The sequence below is a fragment of the Pogona vitticeps genome, chromosome 1, assembly GCF_051106095.1.
Source record: "Pogona vitticeps strain Pit_001003342236 chromosome 1, PviZW2.1, whole genome shotgun sequence".
NCBI classification, from domain to species: domain Eukaryota; kingdom Metazoa; phylum Chordata; class Lepidosauria; order Squamata; family Agamidae; genus Pogona; species Pogona vitticeps.
The window spans coordinates 219,534,472-219,557,806 of NC_135783.1; the positions used below are offsets into that span (position 1 = coordinate 219,534,472).

The following is a 23,335-nucleotide window of genomic DNA, read 5'->3' on the forward strand; positions in this document are numbered from 1 at the left end:
TGCAAGGTTACAAATTTCAGAATGAACCAAGTATGGGTTTCTGTCTAAACTGTTCTTCCTTTTTCTCGCAACAGTTTCTACAGGAATAGATTAATGAGGTGCCATTTCCTTTTTGCATCAAAATCCTTCTTACAAAAAAATGAGAATTTTAAATTTTATGTACTCAGAATTGTTTGCTAATACTGATGCTTCCATTGATTATCACTAGACCGTCTAACTAGCTACTGTCTCCTTCTGTGGTTCCATTTATTTGCTGGAGATTTTATTGACTGCCGTACTACTGGATATAGTTGTTTAAAAACATCTCATTCAGTTTATTTTATTTATTTTTTAAAAAATATTACCCCATGTTTCTTCTTAAAAAGGACCCAAGGCAGCTTACAAAAATAAATAAAAAAAATAAAATACATAATTAAAGTACAATATTTAAAAGCTAAAAACAGTAAATTTACAAATATTGTTGTAAGCCACCCAGAGACCTTTGGGTAGAGTGGGCGGCATATAAATTAAATAAATAAATAAATATTTAAAAAGAATTAAGCAAATATTTTGTTAAAAACAGTAAATAAAATTAATACTAAACACACCTTTAAAATCAACAAAGTACATCAATCCCTTTAGAAAACCTATGTCAGCCAATTACTAAGGGAAAGCCTGCCTGAAGAGAAAGGTCTTTGCCTGCTTGTGGACGGACAGCAAAGATGGGGCAGCCTGGCCTTCTGTGGGAGGGATTTCCAGAGCCTGAGAGCAGCGATAGAGAAGGCCCTCTCCAGTGTCCCCACTCAGTGCACTTGTGAGAGTGGTGGGACCAAGAGAAATGCCCCTCCTGTTGGTCCTAAAGTCTCCTGTTACCAGTTTACATAACAGCAGCCATATGGAAGAAGAATTCAGTTGGCAAAAGTAAGAAAAAATAATCAGGTCAAACCATACTATGAGAGAGTATTTTGCATATTTTGATTTGCTTTGGTTTGGTGGGGGTGGGATACATTGACAAATGCATCTTGAAAATTTGCCTGCAGCATTCCGGACACATTAGACAACTTGCAGACTTGCTGTGACACCACAGAAATGTTCAAGGTGGGAAAGTGCAGCCATGTTCAGCATAGTGCTACAAAATGGAGTTATTACGCTGGTGCTGCTGTTATATCACACTAGTGCTATGAAGGTGCTCATGAAGATATGACTGAGGTCATAATCTCTCACTGCAAGAAGTAAAGCTGTACCTACTCTCTTATTAAGCACCTCATGGATTTCTGCACTTTGTTGCTTTACTACAGTATCACGAGACTGATTCTTCTTTCCTCGCAGAAAGTTGTTCAAATCATATGCCTGAGGATCAGGCAGAAACCTGTCTGGGCCCTTATCAGGGTCCATTGGGCTGGCCTGACTGGATCTGTTGGGCTGGCCAACTGGGATTTACAGGGTTAGATCATAGTATATCTCCTCATGTGAGATGTACAGGGGTCCCAGATGGACTTTTGTCTTCAGAGAGGGGAGTGACTGTAAATTGATACTTTGGCACTTTTTTTTCATATTGTAAATTCTGCCTTGCCTGGTTAGCAGTTTGTTTTCAAGAATCCTGGACATCACGTTTGGGGTTTATTTGCCTTAGCTCAAAATTTTATACTATCTTTGTCTGATAAAGAGTTCTAGGAAATTCAAAACCTTGCCTTGTTTGTAACTTCATCGTGACCTGATGGAAGTATTACGCAGCACTGAACATTGTTTTCATATGTGGAGCACATGGCTACTTTTTAATGTTTGGTGGCAACAGTCAGCCTTCCCTGATGAGTAAGTTAAGGCTGGATTTCTTCTTGTGGCATTTCCACTTCAGCCAACTTGTTTCTTTGTCATGAGCTTATTTGGCCAAACTGAACTGCGACATTTATTCCTGTGATCATAGAGATTCGCTCACAGGTGTGCTACCATATCTTAGTACATGCATTGCGTTTGTCCACACATACTTACCCAGTAACAAGTAGGAGTGGGGCTGAGGATACAGTTAACAAGATCAGATTCATGAAATTGACAAAACAAAACTATCGCGTAGAGATTTATCGGTGCCTCATTTTGTGTTTTTAGTGGCAGCAGTATCCTTATTACTGCCATTTGCTCAGTGTTTTATCAAGCTGTTAGTTAACTGAAGTACTCAAAATGTGGATTCTTGTGTTACAGAAGAAATGAAAGAAGAGTATGACACCATGGGGCCTGAAGCTGCAATTCAGACCACTGGAAACAATGGAACAGGTAAGGCTAGACCTTCGGAATCTTACTGTTGCTTCCCCCATCTTACCATACCTCACTTTTTCTAGAAACAGAAAGAATTAAATAGTTCATTTTCTATTGTACTGTACTTCACTTTTCTAGCTGAACTTTCAAGATATTCTTACTAACTAAAATTGCCTTCGGTGGTCAAATCTTGGGTCAAGTTTCAAGGAGCATTTCTACATAATTTAGTGTGCAGTTTAATTGTCTTTCAGTAAATATTCTTCCAGTCTTTATCTATATTTTCCTTATTTATTGTGGCAGCATCCTTGAGAGCTAACAGATTCCAATGTGTGTCTGTATGCGTGTGCATGCACACTCAAATACTTGGTCTCCATGTACACATGATTCTTTTCATTTCTAGCTACAGTATTTCTGCCACTTTCCTTACCTTTTTCATCCCCACTCTTCTCAGAAATCCTTCTTGGCATATAGATGAAAATAAAGGAACATTGATGCCAAAGAGCCATATATGTATTACTTAGCTGAAAACTGTATCAAACTATTTGTCTTGTTTATTTTGAAGCAGCTTTAGCATAGATCCTGAATTCAGGTCATGTTCTTTTTGACAGGCAAGCATGGTTTCAGTGGAAGCAGTGTTGCAGGCCCAGGTCTCATTTCATGCTGTGAAACTATGTATTTGTCAGCATTATGTTTTTGGTTCTAGTTTTCAGAACCTGTTGCGATTCAGAGAAGTGGGGATATGGTTATGATACTATGCTAGCTCAGTGGTTTAGGCATCTGATTGCAGAACCAGTGGTTGGGAGCTTGGTGCCCCATTCTGCCTCCTTGACAAGGGGCTGGACTTGATGATCCATTGGGACCCTTTCAGCTATGCAGTCCTAAGATGATGATGATGATGATGATGATGATGATGATGATGATGATGATGATGATGATGATTATCATCATCATCTTAATGAAAATGGCAGCAAAATATTTTCTTCCGGCAAGGCACAACAGATACTCCATATTCTTCTTCCCCTAATTTTCATTCTAAATAAACTGTTTTCTTCTTCCATTACTAGAATTATGTTTTCTACTTAGTGCTCACTAGCAATATTGTTAAAGAAGGTGGCACCGAAATGTTTAAAGGATTTTATTACTCACACATCTCTGATGCCGGCACACACCCACATGTTCTTATTAGACATCACAACAAACTGACTTGCCTAATTCTTATAGGGAAAAATAATGGAAAAATAACCTTTATTGATGTTGAGGTTGTTGTTTTGCTTTAGTTTTTGTTTTTATGTCAGCTTTATGTGTTGGAGAGTAAAATGCAAAGTAAAATGAAGTCATTTTGTTTTAATAGCATTTGAATTACAATGCAGAGCATAAAGCAATAGTGTTGATGAATTATTTTCTTTTGCTAAAGTTTTTTTTTGAAAAGCAGAAGATATAGGTGGTGATGTAATTAGATTTAAATTTTAAACTAATTCAGACCATATCCAAATTTTTAAATCAACAATGGAGCTATTTATATAGAGGAGTATGGCCAAATATTTGAAGATAATTTCATGATGCCTTTGACATGCCTACCATGTCTCACACAATTAAGCTGCAGAACGTAGAGTAGTGTTGCACCCATGTCAGTAGCCCTATCCACTGATAGCAGATGATACTTATTACATACAGTGGTGCCTCGCTTAACGGGCACCCTGTTTAATGACGAAATCGCATACCAACAAACTTTTTGCGATCGCATTGCGATGTTTTAAATGGGGAAAAATCACTTTGCGATGATCGGTACCCTGTTTGGCTTACCGATTATCACAAAGCAATTTTCCCCCAGCTGATCGGCGGTTCCAGAATGGCCACCGGGTAAAAAAAATGGCCGCCCACTGTGTTTAGGGACGGATTCCTCGCTTACCAGGCAGCGAAAATGGCTGCCATATGGAGGATCTTCGCTTAAAGGTCAGTTTTAAGCCCATAGGAATGCATTGAAGGGGGTTTCAATGCATTCCTATGGGCTTTTTAAAATCGCATAGCGACGAAATGGCTTTGCAGCGATATTTGCTGCACCGATTAACGTCGCTATGCGAGGCACCACTGTACTAAGATGAACATATGAGCTGATGTCTTGATGCAACGAGTAGGCCCATTTGAATCAATGAAATCTATGTAGGACCTGACTCAGCAAATCCCCACTGATTCAGCTCTTGTTGCAATTTGCTATGCTAAGCAACCAGATTTCAGCTATATAGTTTTTCTCTCAATGAAACTAAGAGGTTTATTTGTTTGTTTGTTTGTTTGTTTGTTTGTTTGTTTATTTATTTATTTATTTATTTATTTATGTAATTAATCAATTAATATGCCGCCCACACTACCCAAAGGTCCCTGGGCGGTTCATGAAGGATTAGGACTAGAGATGGAGCTATTTGTATTCATATATGAATAACCCCGCACAAGTTGCAGTAACAAGGGTCCAGCCCCATAGGGCCAGACAGTCCACTTACAATTCCGCCGCTGCTGCGGAGCTCTTGATTGGCTCGCCACTCCTAGAAAGAGGCAGGACGACAGGCCTCTCTGCCAGGTCAAAGAGTGGCTCACAGGTCACAAACTCTGGAGTGATAGGAAGGATCCCGGAGATTGTGGCAGCAGCGGAATTGTGAGTGGACCGTCTGGCCCCATGGGGCTGGACCCTCATTATTGCCACCTGTGCAGGGGTATTCGTATTTGTAAATGAATACCCCCATCTCTAATTAGGACATTTGGAGTCAACTTTTTGTAGCAGTGATAGTGTTTCAGTACTTCAGACATGTGGAGGCTTTCTATCCCCAGAAGCATCAATGCATATGGCAAGATTTATTTTTGATTCACATTTAAGAAAGTTGGAGGTGTACTGAAGACTTTCTAGGCAGATGTTCCTCTCACAACTGCCATTCATTCATTCATTCATTCATTCGTTCATTCATTCATTCATTCATTCATTCATTCATTCATTCATTCATTCATTCATTCATTTAATATCCTGCTCCCATTAGTGCCGAGGCACTACTGTGAGAGGTTACAACAAATGTAATACAAAAAAAAGAAGATAAAAGCATTAACATTAACTACAATTACCCCTTAAAACAGATAGCACAGGCCAATAATGTAAAGCCAGAGCAGAATGAGAAAAAGTGGGGGGAAGGAAAAGTGATCAGTGTGGGAAGCCTCCCTGAAAAGCAATGTCTTTAATTGCCTCCTAAATATCAACAGGGAGGGGACTAGGTGAGGCTCCTCCAGAAGCTGGTTCCATAGGGTTAGAGCCACCACAAAGAAGGCCCTACCTCTTGTAGAAGATTTATGGGCCTCCTTCAGGGTGGCACCCAGACAAGCCTCTACTGGGATGATCTTCTGAATCAGATGGATGACATTAAGGAAAGATGCTCCAATAAGTAACATGGGCCCAAATCATGAAGCGCTTTGTATGTAAGTGTCAAAATCTTGAACCTGATCAACAACACAACAGGCAACCAGTCGAAGCGAGCCAGAACCAGAGCGATATAGTCAAATATACTTGTCTGGCCACCACATTCTGGACTTGCTGAAGTCTTTGGATCAGGCTCAAGGGAAGTCCCATGTAAAGGGCATTGCAGTAGTTGATCCGGGAAATGACCAGGGCCTGCACCAAAGCCCTGAGGGTGTCCTTGTCTATGCCAGGGCAGACTTGGGTAATTAGCCTAAGATGGTTAAAGGCTGATCTGGACACAACTGCAACCTGTGACTCCCAGGAAAGAGCTCTCAAGAGAACACGCAACTTGTGCACTTGGTCCCTAAACAGGAGGGCACTGCTATCCAGCCTAGAAACACACCCCACACACATACACCCTATCAGTGGTTCTCCCAAGGAGCAAAATATCTATCTTGTCTGGGTTCAGTTTGAGCCTGTTAGTCTTGGCCCATTCCAGTAATGAAGCCAGGCAACACTCCAGCGTCTGGATGGCATCCACGTCAGGGGTGGTAATGGAAAGACAGAGTTGTGTGTCATCAGCATACTGATGACATCTTACTCTAGATCTCCTGATTTACCTCCCCCAGTGGCATCACATAGATGTTGAATAGCCTCAGGGATAATGCTGATCTCTGAGGAACCCCATACCTTAAGACATTGGTCCCCAACCTTGGGCCTCCAAATGTTCTTGGACTTCAACTCCCAGAAATCCTGGCCAGCAGAGGTGGTGGTGAAGGCTTCTGGCAGTTGTAGTCCAAGAACATCTGGAGGCCCAAGGTTGGGGACCACTACCTTAAGGTCCAAGGTGCCAACACCTCCTCCCCTAGTTGAACTTTCTGGATACAGTCCTTGAGGAATGCTACAAGAGGATACCATATTTGACAGTATCAAAAGCTGTTTAGACATCTAGGAGTACCCACAGGGTGCATCAGCTCCTGTCAGCCTCCCTTAAAAGGTCATCCTGCATTGCGACCAGTGTTGTCTCAGTACCCTGAGACAGCATGAATCCAGACTGGAATGGGTCAAGACAAACCTGTTCCTCCAGGTATTTCTGCAGCTGATTTGCCACCACCCTCTCGATTTATACAAGTATTTCATAAAAGTATTTCAAGGCATACGTGATGGCTACCCTGTCCTGGTAATTAGGTCACATACAGTAGTTAGCTGAATTTTTATTTTATTTGAATGAAGTGGTACTGTATATTATTTATCCAGTCCTGAATTGTTGATGCTCCTGGCAACACTCCGTTCTGTCCAGGATTTCCGGTAGGATTCTGTCCAGTCTCTACCTGATGATCTATGGCATTTTCTGGTTGTCTTTTATCTAGGTACTAATCTGGCCTGCTTAGCTTTCAAAATCAGATGAGCTTGCTTATGTTCAAGGTGGTATGGTGGAAGATATCCCATCATTTATTAGCACAGAGAGTAGGTATCAGTGTTTTGTACTAAGCTTGCAGAAAATGGACAGGTTTCTACCTGATGCTGCTTGTTATTCATATTACTATTAATACCAACACTGCTACCACTGGAGGAGTGGCTTCTGCAATGTGAGCAATATCAAAAATGGTGTTGGATATTGCAATGTATTGCATGCAACCACAAAATGGCGTTGATTCCTAAGCCCGCCCAAATTGATCAAATGTGAGTCATTAGTTACATAAACTGAAACATACAGGTAAATTTAGTACCCCATCAGGCCAGCATGGCTTTGCAAAACTTTGTTTAGGAAATGAAAGAATACATTCCTCATAGATTTTTTTTTTAAAAAAGCTTCCCCACTCTTAGTGGCAGCAGAAAAATGCTCTTTGCTGAGACAGTATTTTTTGTTTTAAGTAGGAAAAGAGTTCTCTGCAGAGAGGAAAACAGAAGTAGAAGTTGGCAAGTTAGAAGGAATGATCGTTTTGAGACTCTAATCTGCATGTACCAATGAGGGCCTGCCACTTCCTGCTTAATGAAGGCTGTGGTTTTATTAGCTTTGTTGCCGATTAGGAGCAGCTATCTCCATCTTACAGGAAGAGTTCCCACAAGAAATAACTAGCCTCCCAGCTCTTGAATGTCTCTCCTTTAAATACCTACTTTCCTTAGTGTGGTTTATGCTCATATGATGTTATGCTACCTCAGGCTTTAAGGAGTCCTTGCCCCGGTCCTTAATTAAAACAAGACTTCCTTGGTGAGGTCACTCGCTTTACATCTTCCTAAAAAGCTTGACTCACAGATGGGAGTGTCATATCTGTGTGCAATTTGAACTCACAAGGAATCGATGAGAGAGTAGCTATATGCATAAAAATCCTGCAAAGGGCATATAAGGAGAAGCTCGTCAAAGAGCCATTCATGGAGGGGAGGGGAGGATGAACACTTTCTTTTTCCAATGCTGATCTGTTATTCCACTGATGTTGATGACCAAAGGTTCCTTACTAGCATAACAGAAACTTTTAGATGCCTGCTTTGTGTATGATTGACATTTGATATTTGTGTTATTAATCCTTCGTATATAATCAACCAGCTAACATTTTTTTCAGTTACGAATCTTTCAATAAATTCCATGGATTGTAAGGTTTATAATTTAGCCACAAACATTTGTCCCAGCACCTGAATTCCTTTCATATTCACAGAAACATGACAATGTCCATATTCCAAAACCCATTGATGTTTACTGACAGAGTAAACTACTGCACAAAACATTCAGAACTGTTTTTAGGCCAGGTGAGGACAGGTGGATAATAGGGCTGTAAATCCAGTAAAAGAGGCAGGAGGGAAAGAGGAGGAAAAGTAATGTATAGACTAACAAGTATGTTTGGAGATTAAAAAAGCAGAAGGAAGCACCATTTTCAAGAGCACTTCCATTCAGCCTACTTCTTTAATGTTGATCAGTCTTCCAGAAGTGTTGATCCTAAACATTTGTGTCCGGACTACAGCTATAGAATAGGGACAATATTTTAGCAGTCTCGATTGGTTGCAGTACTTATGAAAATGGTTCCATACAGGGATCCCATCACGCTCACTGCTGTTCGCTTCTCTGTAAACATCAGATGCAGAAAGGCCCTTTACATTAAAGGAAGGAAGGAAGGAAGAAGACCCAGCAGAGTCACATGTTACAGGAAGAGAGAAAGCCATTTTTACTGGCACCCTCTGCAGGCTCCTGTGCCACTTTCCCACATTGTTCCAGAGTCTGCAGAAGGGAGGAAGAATCCATGAAAACTGCTTCTTCCATTGGTAATAAACCACAACTGGAGTTCTGTTCCTAGGTATCCTGGCTCTTGGCTGTTCCTGCATTCTGTTGTTGCTGTCATTCTATTTCCAGTGTTTACCAGAGCTGCTATAATAATTTATACAAAAACTCCTAAGGATACTTCTCCTGTTCCTGTGTCTATAACAAACTCAGTTGTGCACAGTCCACCCCATGCCTAAGTCATATATTAATGACATACATTATCAGGAGAAAAGCAGCCGAGAAAAATATATATATATATTCATTATTTAAGAACACCCCTCCCTTTTCTTCTACATGCCTTAAGAAGAATATTTTGAAACATTAGAATGTATATAGTTCCGAAAGATCTTAGGACGAAGCATCAGCATGAGAACTTTCATAACATTACTTTACTTTCCAAAGGTTACTGTATTTTCTGCTGAAGGAAGGCTCTGTTTTGAACCAACAGAGGCTTCCGTGAGCAGAAGGGGAGTTTTTTCAGCCCTCAATTCCTCCTTCTCCTGCAACTCCTCCATGCACCTCCAAATCTGTTCCAGTGTTGAGAGACCCTTTTGGAAGAACATGAGAGTGCCCAGACATCTTCAGAGGAGAGAGAATTGGGGGAAAATGCCTCCTTATTCCATTGCCAAAAGAATTTGCTGATCAAAGTTATTTTGTCAGTGGAAGGACACCACTAAGCATAACCCAATGCATTTAGCATATACAGTACTATCCAAGCACTGGGCAGTACAAGTACATCATTCTTACAATCATGTAAGACTGTAACATCCTGGATGGTGGTTGTCGTGCATTCGGTATTCTGCAGTAGATGGTCACTCTAAAACATGAGCAAAATATGGCTGGGATCCAAAGAAATACTTCAACCATAACCAGTAAATTACTGGCAGTAGTGGCAATTGGGTAGACCTGTGGAGAGCCACATAGAGTAAACTTCAATTGAAAGTGACTTCTAATGAGAACGCTGACATGGGGTTAATGATTTCCTATCACCTCAAAAAACACAGAGAAGATCGTAGGGGTTGGTAAAGTACACTGCAAAATTCAGAGCAAATGTTACTGCCCACTACCTTGTCATCTCCCTACATATGAGAAATGGTCTCCTGCTGGGGAAGGCCAAACCCAAATATGCCTGTGTGGAAGTTTCTAAACAATATAATGATCCAACATTTCCATGCACATACATATGAAACATTGCCATGGCAGCCAAGAGGCCAGAGCAGAGCTCAACACTCCTATTCCAGGCAGCTGGGACCACCTGGAATAGGAAAGTCTTTCAGATAATCTAGCTCCCTTTGGTCAGTACCACCTGAAGGTCTGCTAAGAAACATCAGTAAAAATATTCCTTTTGTACGGAAAACTGCGCACAAGAGTATTAATTGAAATAGTTAAGAAGTAAGCTATTAATGTAATAGTCTTAAGGATCCTCTTTTAAAAGATTGTTCTCCGAAAGTTAGTGCTGTGGGAAATGCAACAAATGTATGTTCAGTATCCTTAAAATAAAATAATTAAAAAAACTTGGGTTGTAATATAGCTAGCTCATTGAACAGGGTGTATTCCATCGCCTCCACTGCAAGACATCTGGAGTTTAGTGATCATCAGACATTTTTATTTATTGTTTATAAAAAGATTTGTGTTTGCAACCTGTACCTTTCTTCAGGTGTTGTTGCTGCTGCTGCCGCCACCAATTTCATTCAGCTGCCTTAATCACGACCCTCTATGCAGAAAGAAATGCCTGCGTGTGTGTGTGTTTGCTTGAGCTCAGTAGTCTGTGTATTGAAGAAAGATGCTGCGTATTGACAGGAACTGAATATTTTTATTAACAACATCCATGATGCTATTGCCAGAATTGCTTCCTTCTGTAAATGATATTAAGGCATCCCCTGGGATTTAGTAGTTTCGGGCTATAAGTTTTACAGAACTATTTTTCCTTCTCTTGTATAACTAGGTGTTTCCTTTAGATTTTGCTGGAAAATGTAGTTCCCCCCCCCTCTCTCCATAACCCATTTTTTCCTCCCTTAAATATTGTTCAGAAAACAGAGGTGTGAGTTGATTTTATCCTAACATCATTGACCATCTATAGCACTGTAATGGATTTTTTTTTTTGCCTTAACTGTTGCCTTAAGGCAAAGATGCTAAATATTTCAGTAACCTTGTGTGTTGTTTTCCTCCCATAGTCTAAGTTACAATGATGTAAATCTAGTGCTGCTTTCACTCTATAATTATCAATCCAACCCCATTGATTTTAGGGTAGATACTGCTGATTTATGCTATTGTAAGAGAGAGCAGAATCAAGTTGATCTCTATTTTGGTTGCTTTATGAGAGAGAAAATATAATCATCTTGGTTCCCAGTAACATGACCTAAGCAAATAAATGTAGCAAAACCTTAATACCCACAGATAATAAAAAAGTTAGTTGCTTGTAGAATCTTTTGACTGTAGATGTCTGGAGGAAGGGCTTTCTAAAATACTTATAAAAATAATAATAGCAGCTCTACTTCTTTTCTGAGTAACACAAGCTTATGTCCTTTCAACACTGATGTCCTTAAACATGCATAACTAAACAAGTGATTGAATGCCCAGTCTCCTACATGGTTGGATTAATAATTTTATATAATATCATAGGTTTTACTAAATTGTTCCTGTGTCTAATAGTGAGAAGGGAAAGGGAAATGATTAATTTTAGCAAGAAGATGTTATGTGGTTCAGAGCACATTCTTTTTCATAGGGGGAAAAATCCATCAAGTTTATGTTTTAATGAGGAAAAAAAGGAAAACGATGCAGATGGGGGTGGGGAAGCTTACTCTAGACAGCTGTTGCAGAAATATGCTGTTCTGTTTAATAAAATTGTTCTAGACATCACATTATTTGAATAACAGCTCTTGTTGTGGGGGTGGGGGTGTTGAGATTTCCCCCAAAATGAATATCAGAGAAGTTACTTTTTTTTAACCACATGAGATTAGAATCCGGGACACACCAGAATTCTTGCATCCTGAGGAGGCAGTTGTTTATGGACCTAGCCACAGGCTTTCCCCTTAATCATGCTTCTGTGTTTGCTTTCTCACCAAGCAGCAGGGCCAGCATGAAGAGCTGGTTCTCCTTAAGTAGCACTAACATGATGGTTTGGGAGAAGATAGGAGAGATGACTTAGATCACTCTCTCATGAAAAGGCATCAAAGTGATATGGGTTTATATACTCCAAAAACCAGCCCATACAGTTTGAAAGATCCAAAACCAGGTTAATCCTTTTATTTATGTGGTTGAGATGACACTTAGCAATGTGGGCTTTGCAAAGTGCCTAAGGAAAGAGTGTAGAATTGCTACCCGAGGCGGCAATTGTAGTGTCAGTTTCTTGGTAGTAATCTCAGTAAAATATAATTGAGTTACTCAGGAATTCAAAACAGCATGGAATTTTAAAATATTGTTTATTTAGGTTATGTGCATATGTAGTATATAAGATTGTATCTTTTTCCTTTTCCTTTCCACTGAGAAGAAACACACATGACTTCTGTCATCTTTCATTAATGAATCACGTAATCAGTGATTTGCCTGATCTGTTCTCTTTAAAACCCATCAGTGATTTCATTGATAGGAGAAATAAGCTAGGTTGACGTTTGACTCACCAAATGTTGGGTGGCCAAATACTGGGAATCAGATTCAAAATGTGTAGCTTTACACTCCAACAACCATGTGGAGACAGACATAACAATTTCCCAGAAGAGATCTTTATATTTGTTTCTTTTTCTCCCTTATTCTTTTCCATTTCAGTTAAGAATACAAATTGCACATCGGATTTTGAAGACTATTTTACTAAGAGGAAACTGGAGGAAGGAGATGGACATTCAGTCAATATAGAGGAGTACCTGCAACGCAGTGATACAGCCATTATTTACCCAGAAGCGCCTGAGGAACTGTCTCGTCTTGGCACTCCGGAGGCCAACGGACAAGAAGAAAATGGTGAGGATGGAATTCATTTTTAGCCACTCTTCTGACCTCTTGCAGCTGTTGCAATTATAAATGCACTACATGCCTGGGTGTTTACCTTAAAATTGAGGAACAGCTGCAGAAGCATGGAATTTCATGAGTAAAGATTGTGACTGTAATTTCAGCATATTATGATTTTTTTTTTTTACTTAGTGAAGTTGAGATAGTTCTATAGGTGAAATAAATAGCAAGATAGTTAAGAGTTGTGCTTTAAAGGAAAAGTGTTCTCGCTCTGACTTTAGTTTTGGAATGATTAACTTTTTATGAGATATGTTAAAGATGGGGTAACTGATTCTGTTATGTCTTTTATAAATACATTTTTCAAAACATACAAGAAGATATGGTATATGTGGTTATTATGTATGAAGACAGCAGGTTGATAATTAGATACAAAGGACTGATAAACCAAAGCCCCAAATAGGTTTCTTTCAAAAATAAAAAAGCTATTAAAGTTTTATGATATGATGCAGCAAAGTACAAATTATGCTTCTAATAAGCCGTACAAGTTTGACCTGTGTGTGTATACACATGCTGTGTGTGTGTGTGTGTGTGTGTGTGTGTGTGTGTGTGTGTGTGTGTGTGTGTGTGTGTGTGTGTGTGTTAAAAATCATTAACGTGGTTCACAAGCTAGGTAGAAATCATGGCATTCCCGTGTAGACAGATTGCCCAGATTCTTATCAGTCCATCCCGGGCAAGAAGCCCATTAGCTGCCATTGATTTACTGACCTTTAGGCCTGCTTCTTTCTCTCATATCCCTTGGTTACAGACCTGCCACCTGGAACTCCAGATGCTTTTGCCCAACTGCTGACCTGCCCCTACTGTGACCGGGGCTACAAGCGCTTGACGTCACTGAAAGAGCACATCAAGTATCGCCATGAGAAGAATGAGGAAAACTTCCCTTGCCCCCTCTGTAACTACACATTCGCTTACCGCACCCAGCTCGAGCGGCATATGGTGACGCACAAGCCAGGGACAGATCAGGTGTGGGGGGGGCTTGTTTTAAGTGATTTCTTTCTATAATAACTCCTTAGAGAAATGATATTGCTTTGATTGGCAATCATTATTAATTTTTCATGGCATTTTGAAGATGCAGATCTTTTAATGGTAATAGCTTTAATTGAGGTCTAAATGATTTTTTGATGGTCTCTTCTAATATGATTTAATAGTCTTATGTTCACGATCGAATGAGTGTGTTAATTTCTAATTTAGAAATTTTATTTGCACTTTAACTTGACTTTAGTTTCATTTTTTTATGTTCCTCAAAATGTGAATGAAATTGTGGCATTTTAATTATACATTATTAAACATCTCAGCCATTTTTATTCCATTTTTCACTTGGTTTTACTATGAATTTCTGAACCCCTATAGGATCTGAAAGACATTTCAAGTTTTCTCATCATCTTTTCTGTCTTTCATTTCCTTTTACAGAGCCTTTTTTGATTTTTTTTTTGTCTAGCTTGTAAGATTAGGTTTATATTTTTGAGTTAACCTTGTTTGTACATACATTGCCTTCTTTGTGATTTTTTAAATAATATATGATCATATTAGAAATCCACCACAACAGAAGTATATACACCATAGCTGCATATTTCCTATAAATCAGAATGATTCCTTGATCAGATATGCATTAGATTTAATTGAATAGAATGTGTCTGTTTTGAACATATGATTAAGCTTCATCACATTCATAAACTAATTACTCCAAAGTGCTGTGCTAGAGGGCTCTTTACATACCAAAGGTATATTTTTGTGCTCACTAGAGAATTACTTCTTAAAACATCTATTATGATGTATTATTAAAAAAGTGTTTGTGGGAGGAATCCATATGGTAGGTGTTCAACTTAGTTATGTGTATTGGGTCCAACTACACCAGAATTAAAGAAATGGTTTATTTCTATCTTAGGGGATGGGAAATCATACTCCTCTAGGTTTATCTTGACAGCTGGTTTTCAATAAAATATGTGTTTAATTAGACAAACATGCATCAGGCCCACCTTCTAATCAAGCAATTTGGTAATTAGCTCACTATCTCTCACTTGATCTCTGTAATCGATAAAATATAATTCCGACAGAGCTTCTCATAACATTTCATTTTACAGAGTAGAGACAATAATGATAATCTGTAACTCCCCCCCCCATGACAAAATGGAGACAGAGTGGCTTTCCCCCCCTTCCCTCTCTGTTGCTTCTTACTATCAAAACACTGGTGGCGGCGGGGTGGGGGGTGGAGGAGAGTTGGAATGGCTGGATATTTATCCATCCTAGCTGCCTTGAATTTCACATGCAAGAGTGTGATTGTGTTGGCGCATTACGAATGGTAGCTTTGGTGTTGAAAAGTCCCCTCATTTGCTCATGGCATTTACAATTAGTAAATTAAAATGATTGTATCATATTAACAGTGGCACAACTAAAGTTTATAGTAGTCCTCTGAGGGCTGTGGGGGGAGACAAAGCAGCTGTTGCTGTTTGTTTATGCAACTCAGCAACATATGAGCGCTGGTCCCTCAATGGCGCTCGGCGGGCTGGGCTCTGCTTGATCTTTGAAGGTTGCTGCTGTTTGAACAACCCTCCCTGTGTCCCATGTAACACCATCTGTCTCACTAGGAATGTGGGAAGATTCAGCACACCCTAGCAGTTGTCATACCGTTTCTGTGCTGTCTTTTCTGCAATAGGCTTTTGTGTCATTGCTGCTTGGGAGGGAAGGGGGGAAAAGGAGAGAGAGAGAGAGAGAGAGAGAGAGGCTGACCTCCTACCTTGAACATCCAGACTAGATGGCTGCAGCCTCCCCCTTGCCCCCCCCCCCGCTCCTTTCTTTTTCTCTCTTTTGGTCAGAATTCAAAGTCAGGGCACTTTTCTCAGTTGTTCAGAAAGGTCAGCTGTGTTTGATTCTATCTTTGCGCTGCTTTTTAGTTTGTCATCCCTGCCAACTTTTCTCTTATTTTGCCCCTGCTTTTTCACTTCTTTTTTTTTCTTTTTTGGAATTGCTGAGGTAGAGAAAAAAAGAAAGAAGCAGAAAGATAGTTCAATTCAGGGACTGGCTCTTTCAGTAGATAACAAATACAATGTGTTTTTTTTTTATATTCACGAATGCTAAAAGGTTCAGAGGCACAATAAAAGGGTCTACAAACAAACCAACAAACCTGTGTGTTGTGAAGTATTATATGTAGTTACCATATGCTGGGAATATTACAGGCCTTGGTTTCTTTTAAAAATTAACAAATCCATGACTTCCAACGCTGCGTGCCGTAATATATTGCACTGCAGATGAAAGACTGAAGAAATTATTCCAAAGCAAATGCTGAAAGTTCATTCAGATTTGCTTCAGCTTTACTGCCAACATTTTGATTTTTATGGCAGCACTGATGAGGCAAATAAATGCGGATGCAGATCTATCACTCTGACAGATAAATATAAAACTGCTTTGATTATTATTATTTTCTTAAAAGGGAAACCTCTTGCTCTCCTTCCCTCACTCATCCACTCTGTCTCTTAAACTCACTTACTCAGACACTCATAAGCACACTTTGCATGCTGTGGATGCACAAAATTCATCCTAGTGTCTTTGCTTCCCCAGCACCAGTTGCTCACCCAAGGAGCAGGCAATCGTAAGTTCAAGTGCACAGAGTGTGGCAAGGCCTTCAAATACAAACACCATTTGAAGGAACACCTCAGAATCCACAGTGGTAAGTCTTCAAAATGCAAGGCTCCTCATTTGCATTTGGTTTAGTTTGCTGAGTTTTGAAAAGATTGCTCAAAACGCACACACACTTTTGTTTTTAAAAAAAGCACATCTAGTGCACCTCCGTTTTTTCCTGCTGTTGAGACAAAAGAAGAGAGAGAAACGCGTACCAAGAGTTTGCGCATAATATTTTCCAAACCGCACAACCTATTCCTTAATTAATTAATTAATTTCTAATTTGTACCTGAAGCCATTTCTATTCAGATAAATCCAGGCAGTCTTGTTCATTTGGCACTTAGATACTCCTAATCTGATATTCTTATTTTCTAACATAACATTTACAGGAAATTCTATGAATAAACCATACTAGTGTTTCCAATCTGGTCACATTGGAAAAGGAGAGGCAACTTGTGGTTGAAGCAGGGACTGAGGCTGATCCTAAAATTTCACAGGTGTACCCTGTCCCAGGCACAAGCTGCCTCTCTGAAGGAGCTCCAAGGAGCACATGAAACTCACTCGAAGAAGAAGCTACCTCAATTATTTTGTATTCGAATCTCATCCATCCTTCCAATGTCAACCTGAGAAATAGCAACTTACTTAAGGCCACACTTTGTGGATTCTGCAAGTTCAAGTTCCTTTGTATGCTGTACATTTTAATGTGGGCTTGTATGATGCTGTGCTGGGATTTTTTAAAAAATGAGTACAACAATCAGACACTGGTCATAATTTCCATAAAGAGAACTAACTTTGTCAAAAAAATTAGTTCCCCTACATCAATATAAATTGGCTCTCTGAGTGCACTAAGAAATCCAGTTGAATATCTGAATACACACAAGTTTGCAGATCAGAGCATATGACAGTAGAAAAAGGCGACAATATCTTACTGTTATATTTGGAACGTGTCCCTGTATGAACATTGAAACAAAGTAGGGTTGAGGTGAAACCATCATCCTTTGCTGCAAACATACTGTGATTACAACTCATAACATTGACCATTTATTCTGAAGTAATACCAAATAAATTGAGACTGTAATCCAGTAGTTCCCAATCTTAGGTCCCCAGATGTTCTTGGACTGCAACTTCCAGTAATCTTGGCCAGCACAGTTAGTGGTAAAGGATTATGGGAGTTTTTGTAGAAGAATATATGGGGACCCAAGGTTGGGAACCACTGCACATAATCTAATATCTACTCAAGGGTACAGCCCACAAATTTATTCCCAGATAAGAATGCACTAGTTTGATCAATGCCATATTTTAATGCTAAGAAACAGACTGAAAAATAAGTGTAATCATGTACAGTTTGTTAAGAGCAAAGCATTATTTTGCTCACATTTAATAATTTATTCTATTTATATAACCTAAAACAAGCACCTAAAGTCTTGCAATGAACTTTATTTTTTCCATAGCAAACCAATATCTGTAGATCTTGGGTACAATTCAAAGTTAATCACCTCTTAAGTTGCATTGATTTCAACTAGAGGAATTCAGATATGTGCCTAATTCTTCCACTGAAATCAGTGGCTAAATTTAAGTAATTTCTCATTATAAGAAAAAGCTGCACTGTACTTTGGATTTAAGCACTGTCTCTCTTTTCTCTTCCTTTTTCATACCCATTAGGAGGAGCTTTCAGTCTTAAACTTAACATGTGCCATTAGAACTTTAAAACTGTAATTTATTTAAATATTTATTTGAAAACAAGCCAATATCTTAGAACATAGTTTAATTCCAATTTGTTCTCAATAAAATGCAGCTTAAATAGAGTCCGAAATCCTGTTGTGCATTTTATGCCACATAGGACTGATGATGTAATAAATTTCCTGAGTCCAAGTTACAGAGAGCCATAGTTAGTTTAAGTTCAAAATCAGGAGTTTACCATCTCCTTGTGATGCATACAAAAGAATAGGGAAGGAAAGAGAGAAATAAGCAGCTTATTTTCTTAAGAGGAAACTATGGTTTCATGTTAAATTTGAGCTTAGCCAATGAGACTTGAAAGGTCTTATTTTGCTGGATTATGTGCCCTGCTTTAATTATCTTAATTTCCAGTAATTTTGCTTTGCAAAATGCTAATAATGTATTTGGTAGGATTGTTAAATAAAGCTGATCCAAGAAGAAGCAAACAAAGATTATCTGGTAAATCTGAAGAAAATTTCTGTACTGGAGCATATAGATAGTCATTACAGAAGTATAGTGGCCCACATGCTTAAAAAGAAATATTCGAAGCACTGCTATGTGGTAAGAATTTGCTATTTGTTGAATTTGCTTTTGCAGCCATCTATGATTTCTCATGTCTATACCAGCCCCTTTCTTTTGGCCTTTTATTTTGATTGGCTGTATACCATCGACCTACAAGATTACGATGCAAAGTTAGAATTTGGTATCTACAAAAAGATTTGGCATCATGAGGGTATTTAGAGATAATTACTTTGCAAGGTGCAATTAATGTGGTTCCCTCTCCATCACTTGCCATACACAGTCCACAGATCTCTTCTTAGATTTGTATTTCAAGGGTGAAGCTCTCACATTACACAGGATGTTGAGTCTGGTTTCTAGGAAAATGCAGTTTTCCCTGGCTAAAATATTCCCTACTATGTGCAATATCTTGGTGTAAATCTGGTTGTGTAGCTACACTGGAAGAAGAGATATGGCATAACTCATACCAGCAAGTTGCCACTAATTAACCTGTTCCCATTTGGATTCCTGGTTTTGTGCCAAGCCAACCAACTGGCATGCAACGAGGAATCTTAATTAGCAGCAATTTGCTGCTGCAACTTATGCCATTCTGCCAACATGACTACACAACATAATTTTGGCTATTGGCACAAGTTTGATGGACATTGCTTAATAATTGTTCATGATAAGAATGGCACTGAATAATGATGTGCTATGCAATGATTACTGCTGCTTTGGATGAGTAAAACCTAAGTAACCAGCGAAATTTGTGGATCTGGGAGAAAGAAATATGGCCTTTAGGACTTTAGTGCCTGAAATCCATCTAAAGACTTGAGGCAAGGCTTTCCCCTCTCACACTCAAGATCCTAGATCAGGTGGCCTGCATGAGCTTCTGCTGTGGAATAAACTAAAAGTAGTACTTCCAAAACTAGAAGTAGCACTTCCTTGCATAACTTTTTTCAGAATTTCACATGCATATCTAACACAAAGCTCAATGGGTAGGAAATAAATGGGGGGGAAATACCCATGTGTCACAGGGGAAACAACGTTTATAGTATTCTGTGCTCTGACATAGAAGGGGAGCATCAGAGCCTCCTGCAATTAGGAGTCTATTGAACTCATATAGGGCCATTCCAAAAATAACAAAATTACGGGAGAGAACTATAGATTCACAATTCATCACCTCTACCTCAGTTCACCTTCTTGTGTTTTCTTCATTTCCTGGTTGACTGTAAACCACAATTTACCATGGCAAGCCAAAGTGGTTATCCTGATGCTAAACCCTTTTGGCTTTTATGAGGGCTGAACAAACTGTTTTATGCAAACCATGGTGTGCCTCCAAAGGAAACTAGAAAGTTAGTTCAAGTCGTGGATTTCAGTTTGGGATTAGATGCAAAATATGAGTTGTAGAAATCACATGTTGCTAAATTCTGGTGTCATATAACTTACTGTTGTCTGTTGAAACCAGGAATGGAGGGAAGGAAACAAAACACAGGAACCAAGAAGGGAGAGGGAGCAGGAAAGAACAAAGGAATCAGCCTGAAATTCATTAATGAAAGCCAGAACTTGTGTTAATCCCTGTTTGACTGTATTAAAATGAGCAAGTCTGAGAAGGTGGAACAAACAAGGATTTGGGGTGGAGATGAGAGAAAATTCAATGTCCCTCCCAGAGAGACATGGCAGCTGTTCTCTGACCATTCACCCATGGAGCTAAAATTTAGGCCTCAGGGGTACTAGTGGATTGTGAAAATGGTTTGAGGGTGGGGACTGCATGCACCTGGCGGGCCGTATGTTGCACAACAATGTTCTAAATAATTAAAAATGAAATAAACCACTAAACACCAACATTCTGAGGCAGAATTTCCCCCTTCAGAATTTGGATTGATGGAAGCAAGAAAGAGAAAATTAAAATATTTATAGCTTCTATCAGTGCGAACAAAGATAACTTTAGTTTCTCATAGTGTATCATGCAATTTCTGGAATATTTAGCCTCTCAGTTTCCCAAAACCAGTGTTGTAGAAAGCTTGGTGCAAAGAAGGCCTTTATAGCTGCATATTGCCTGGTGCTTATTAAAGATGGTAAAATCATATCCTTCTACTCCTAGTATTGAGATATTACAAGAACTGCTATATGAATTTATGGCTCCCAACACACTGCACTAGATACGTTTCCTTACTTTTGTTTTAGGAAGGTGTATGCTCATGCATGTTCTGCTTACTGCCAAATGCTAGGGAGGCTAGGAATATCACAGAATTAGAGAAGATCATGCATGCAAGTAATTAGAGAAGCTCTAGATCGTATTATTTCTATTGCAGAGAATGAAAATGCAATAAATAGGGGGAAATTGCACGAATGATATAATCATCTGTTATAGCATATATCTAAAAAACAGACATGTGAGTTACTAACATTTATTTTTTAAAAATTCATTGCAGGTGAAAAACCATACGAGTGTCCAAACTGCAAGAAGCGTTTCTCCCATTCTGGCTCTTATAGTTCACACATCAGCAGCAAGAAATGTATTGGCTTAATCTCTGTAAATGGCCGAATGAGAAACAATATCAAAACGGGTTCTTCTCCTAACTCTGTATCTTCCTCACCTACTAATTCAGCCATTACACAACTGAGAAACAAGCTGGAGAATGGAAAACCACTTAGTATGTCTGAGCAATCAGGCTTACTGAAAATCAAAACGGAACCACTAGATTTCAATGAATATAAAGTTCTGATGGCAACTCATGGTTTCCCTGGTGCTAGTCCTTTCATGAATGGCAGACTTGGTGCAACCAGTCCAATTGGAATCCATGCTTCTACGCAAAGTCCAATGCAGCACTTAGGAGTAGGGATGGAATCACCTTTACTTGGATTCCCAGCAATGGGGAGCAATTTAAGTGAGGTGCAGAAAGTCCTACAGATTGTGGACAACACTGTTTCTAGGCAAAAAATGGACTGCAGCACTGACGAAATCTCCAAGCTGAAGGGTTATCACATGAAGGAGCCATGTTCTCAACCAGAAGAGCAAGGTGTTACTTCTCCTGGTATTCCACCTGTGGGTCTTCCAGTAGTCAGTCATAATGGTGCCACTAAAAGTATTATTGACTACACATTAGAAAAAGTCAATGAAGCCAAAGCTTGTCTCCAGAGCTTGACTACAGACTCAAGGAGGCAGCTCAACAATATTAAGAAAGAAAAGCTGCGCACCCTAATAGATTTGGTAACTGAAGATAAAATGATAGAAAATCACAATATACCCACTCCATTTTCATGTCAGTTCTGTAAAGAAAGCTTTCCTGGTCCCATTCCCCTGCATCAGCATGAACGTTACTTATGTAAGATGAATGAAGAAATCAAGGCAGTCCTCCAACCTCATGAAAACATGGCTCCTAGCAAACCTGGAGGTTTTGTTGATAAGCAAACTCTCCTCCTATCATCGGTACTTGAGAAAGGAATGACTAGCCCCATCAACCCATACAAGGACCATATGTCTGTACTTAAAGCATACTTTGCTATGAATATGGAACCCACCTCTGATGAACTACTGAAAATTTCCATTGCCGTTGGCCTTCCTCAGGAATTTGTGAAGGAATGGTTTGAACAAAGAAAAGTCTACCAGTACTCAACTTCCAGGTCGCCATCACTAGAAAGAAGCAGTGCCAAGGTGGTGCTGGCTGCCACCAACAACACTCCCACTAAAGACTCTTTGTCAGCCAGATCCCCTGTAAAGCCTGTGGACTCTATAACATCACCATCTATAGCTGAACTCCATAACAGTGTTACTAACTGTGATACTCCTCTCAGGCTAACAAAACCCACTCACTTTACCAATATTAAACCCGTTGATAAATTGGACCACTCCAGGAGCAATACTCCTTCTCCATTGAATCTTTCTTCCACATCTTCTAAAAACTCCCACAGTAGTTCTTACACTCCAAACAGTTTCTCCTCCGAGGAGCTCCAGGCTGAGCCTTTGGACTTGTCTTTACCAAAACAAATGAAGGAACCCAAAAGTATTATCGCTACGAAGAACAAAACAAAATCCAGTAGTGTAAACGTAGACCACCACAGTGTTTCGTCGTCCTCTGAAACCTCAGATGAGCCACTGAATTTGACTTTTATCAAGAAAGAGTTTTCTAATTCAAACAGTTTGGATAAAAGCACTAACCCAGTATTTGGTATGCACCCTTTTAGTGCCAAACCTTTATACACCACACTTCCACCACAGAGCGCATTTCCCCCAGCTACTTTTATGCCTCCAGTTCAGACTAGTATTCCTGGGCTACGACCATACCCAGGAATAGATCAGATGAGCTTCCTACCACATATGGCCTACACTTATCCAACTGGAGCAGCTACGTTTGCTGACATGCAGCAAAGGCGAAAGTACCAGAGGAAGCAAGGTTTTCAGGTAAATATCGGGCACTGTTTCCCCCCCCCCCCAATAATCCTATATAATATTTCCATGCCACACGTCATGATTTGAAGCATCTTATAGCTGAATCAGCTTTCAAAATCTGTCAGATCTTTTAAAAAATATGTATTTGAATCTTTTACAAATAAGGGGAATAGCTTAGAAACATGGCTAGGATGGGCAG

At 39.4% G+C, this 23,335-nt stretch overlaps 1 protein-coding gene across 4 annotated transcripts in view; it reads left to right on the top strand.

Moving 5' to 3' along the window:
* The window catches only part of ZEB2 (zinc finger E-box binding homeobox 2), a 190,041-nt gene that overhangs the window by 143,136 nt on the left and 23,570 nt on the right, over positions 1–23,335 (top strand). For all 4 annotated transcript variants that reach the window (XM_072983738.2, XM_072983735.2, XM_072983729.2 and 1 more), the window contains exons 4-8: positions 2,176–2,247; positions 12,681–12,869; positions 13,663–13,877; positions 16,470–16,578; positions 21,179–23,148. In XM_072983738.2, coding sequence (XP_072839839.2) covers positions 2,176–2,247; positions 12,681–12,869; positions 13,663–13,877; positions 16,470–16,578; positions 21,179–23,148 — 2,555 coding nt within the window. The remainder of the gene's footprint in view (positions 1–2,175; positions 2,248–12,680; positions 12,870–13,662; positions 13,878–16,469; positions 16,579–21,178; positions 23,149–23,335) is intronic.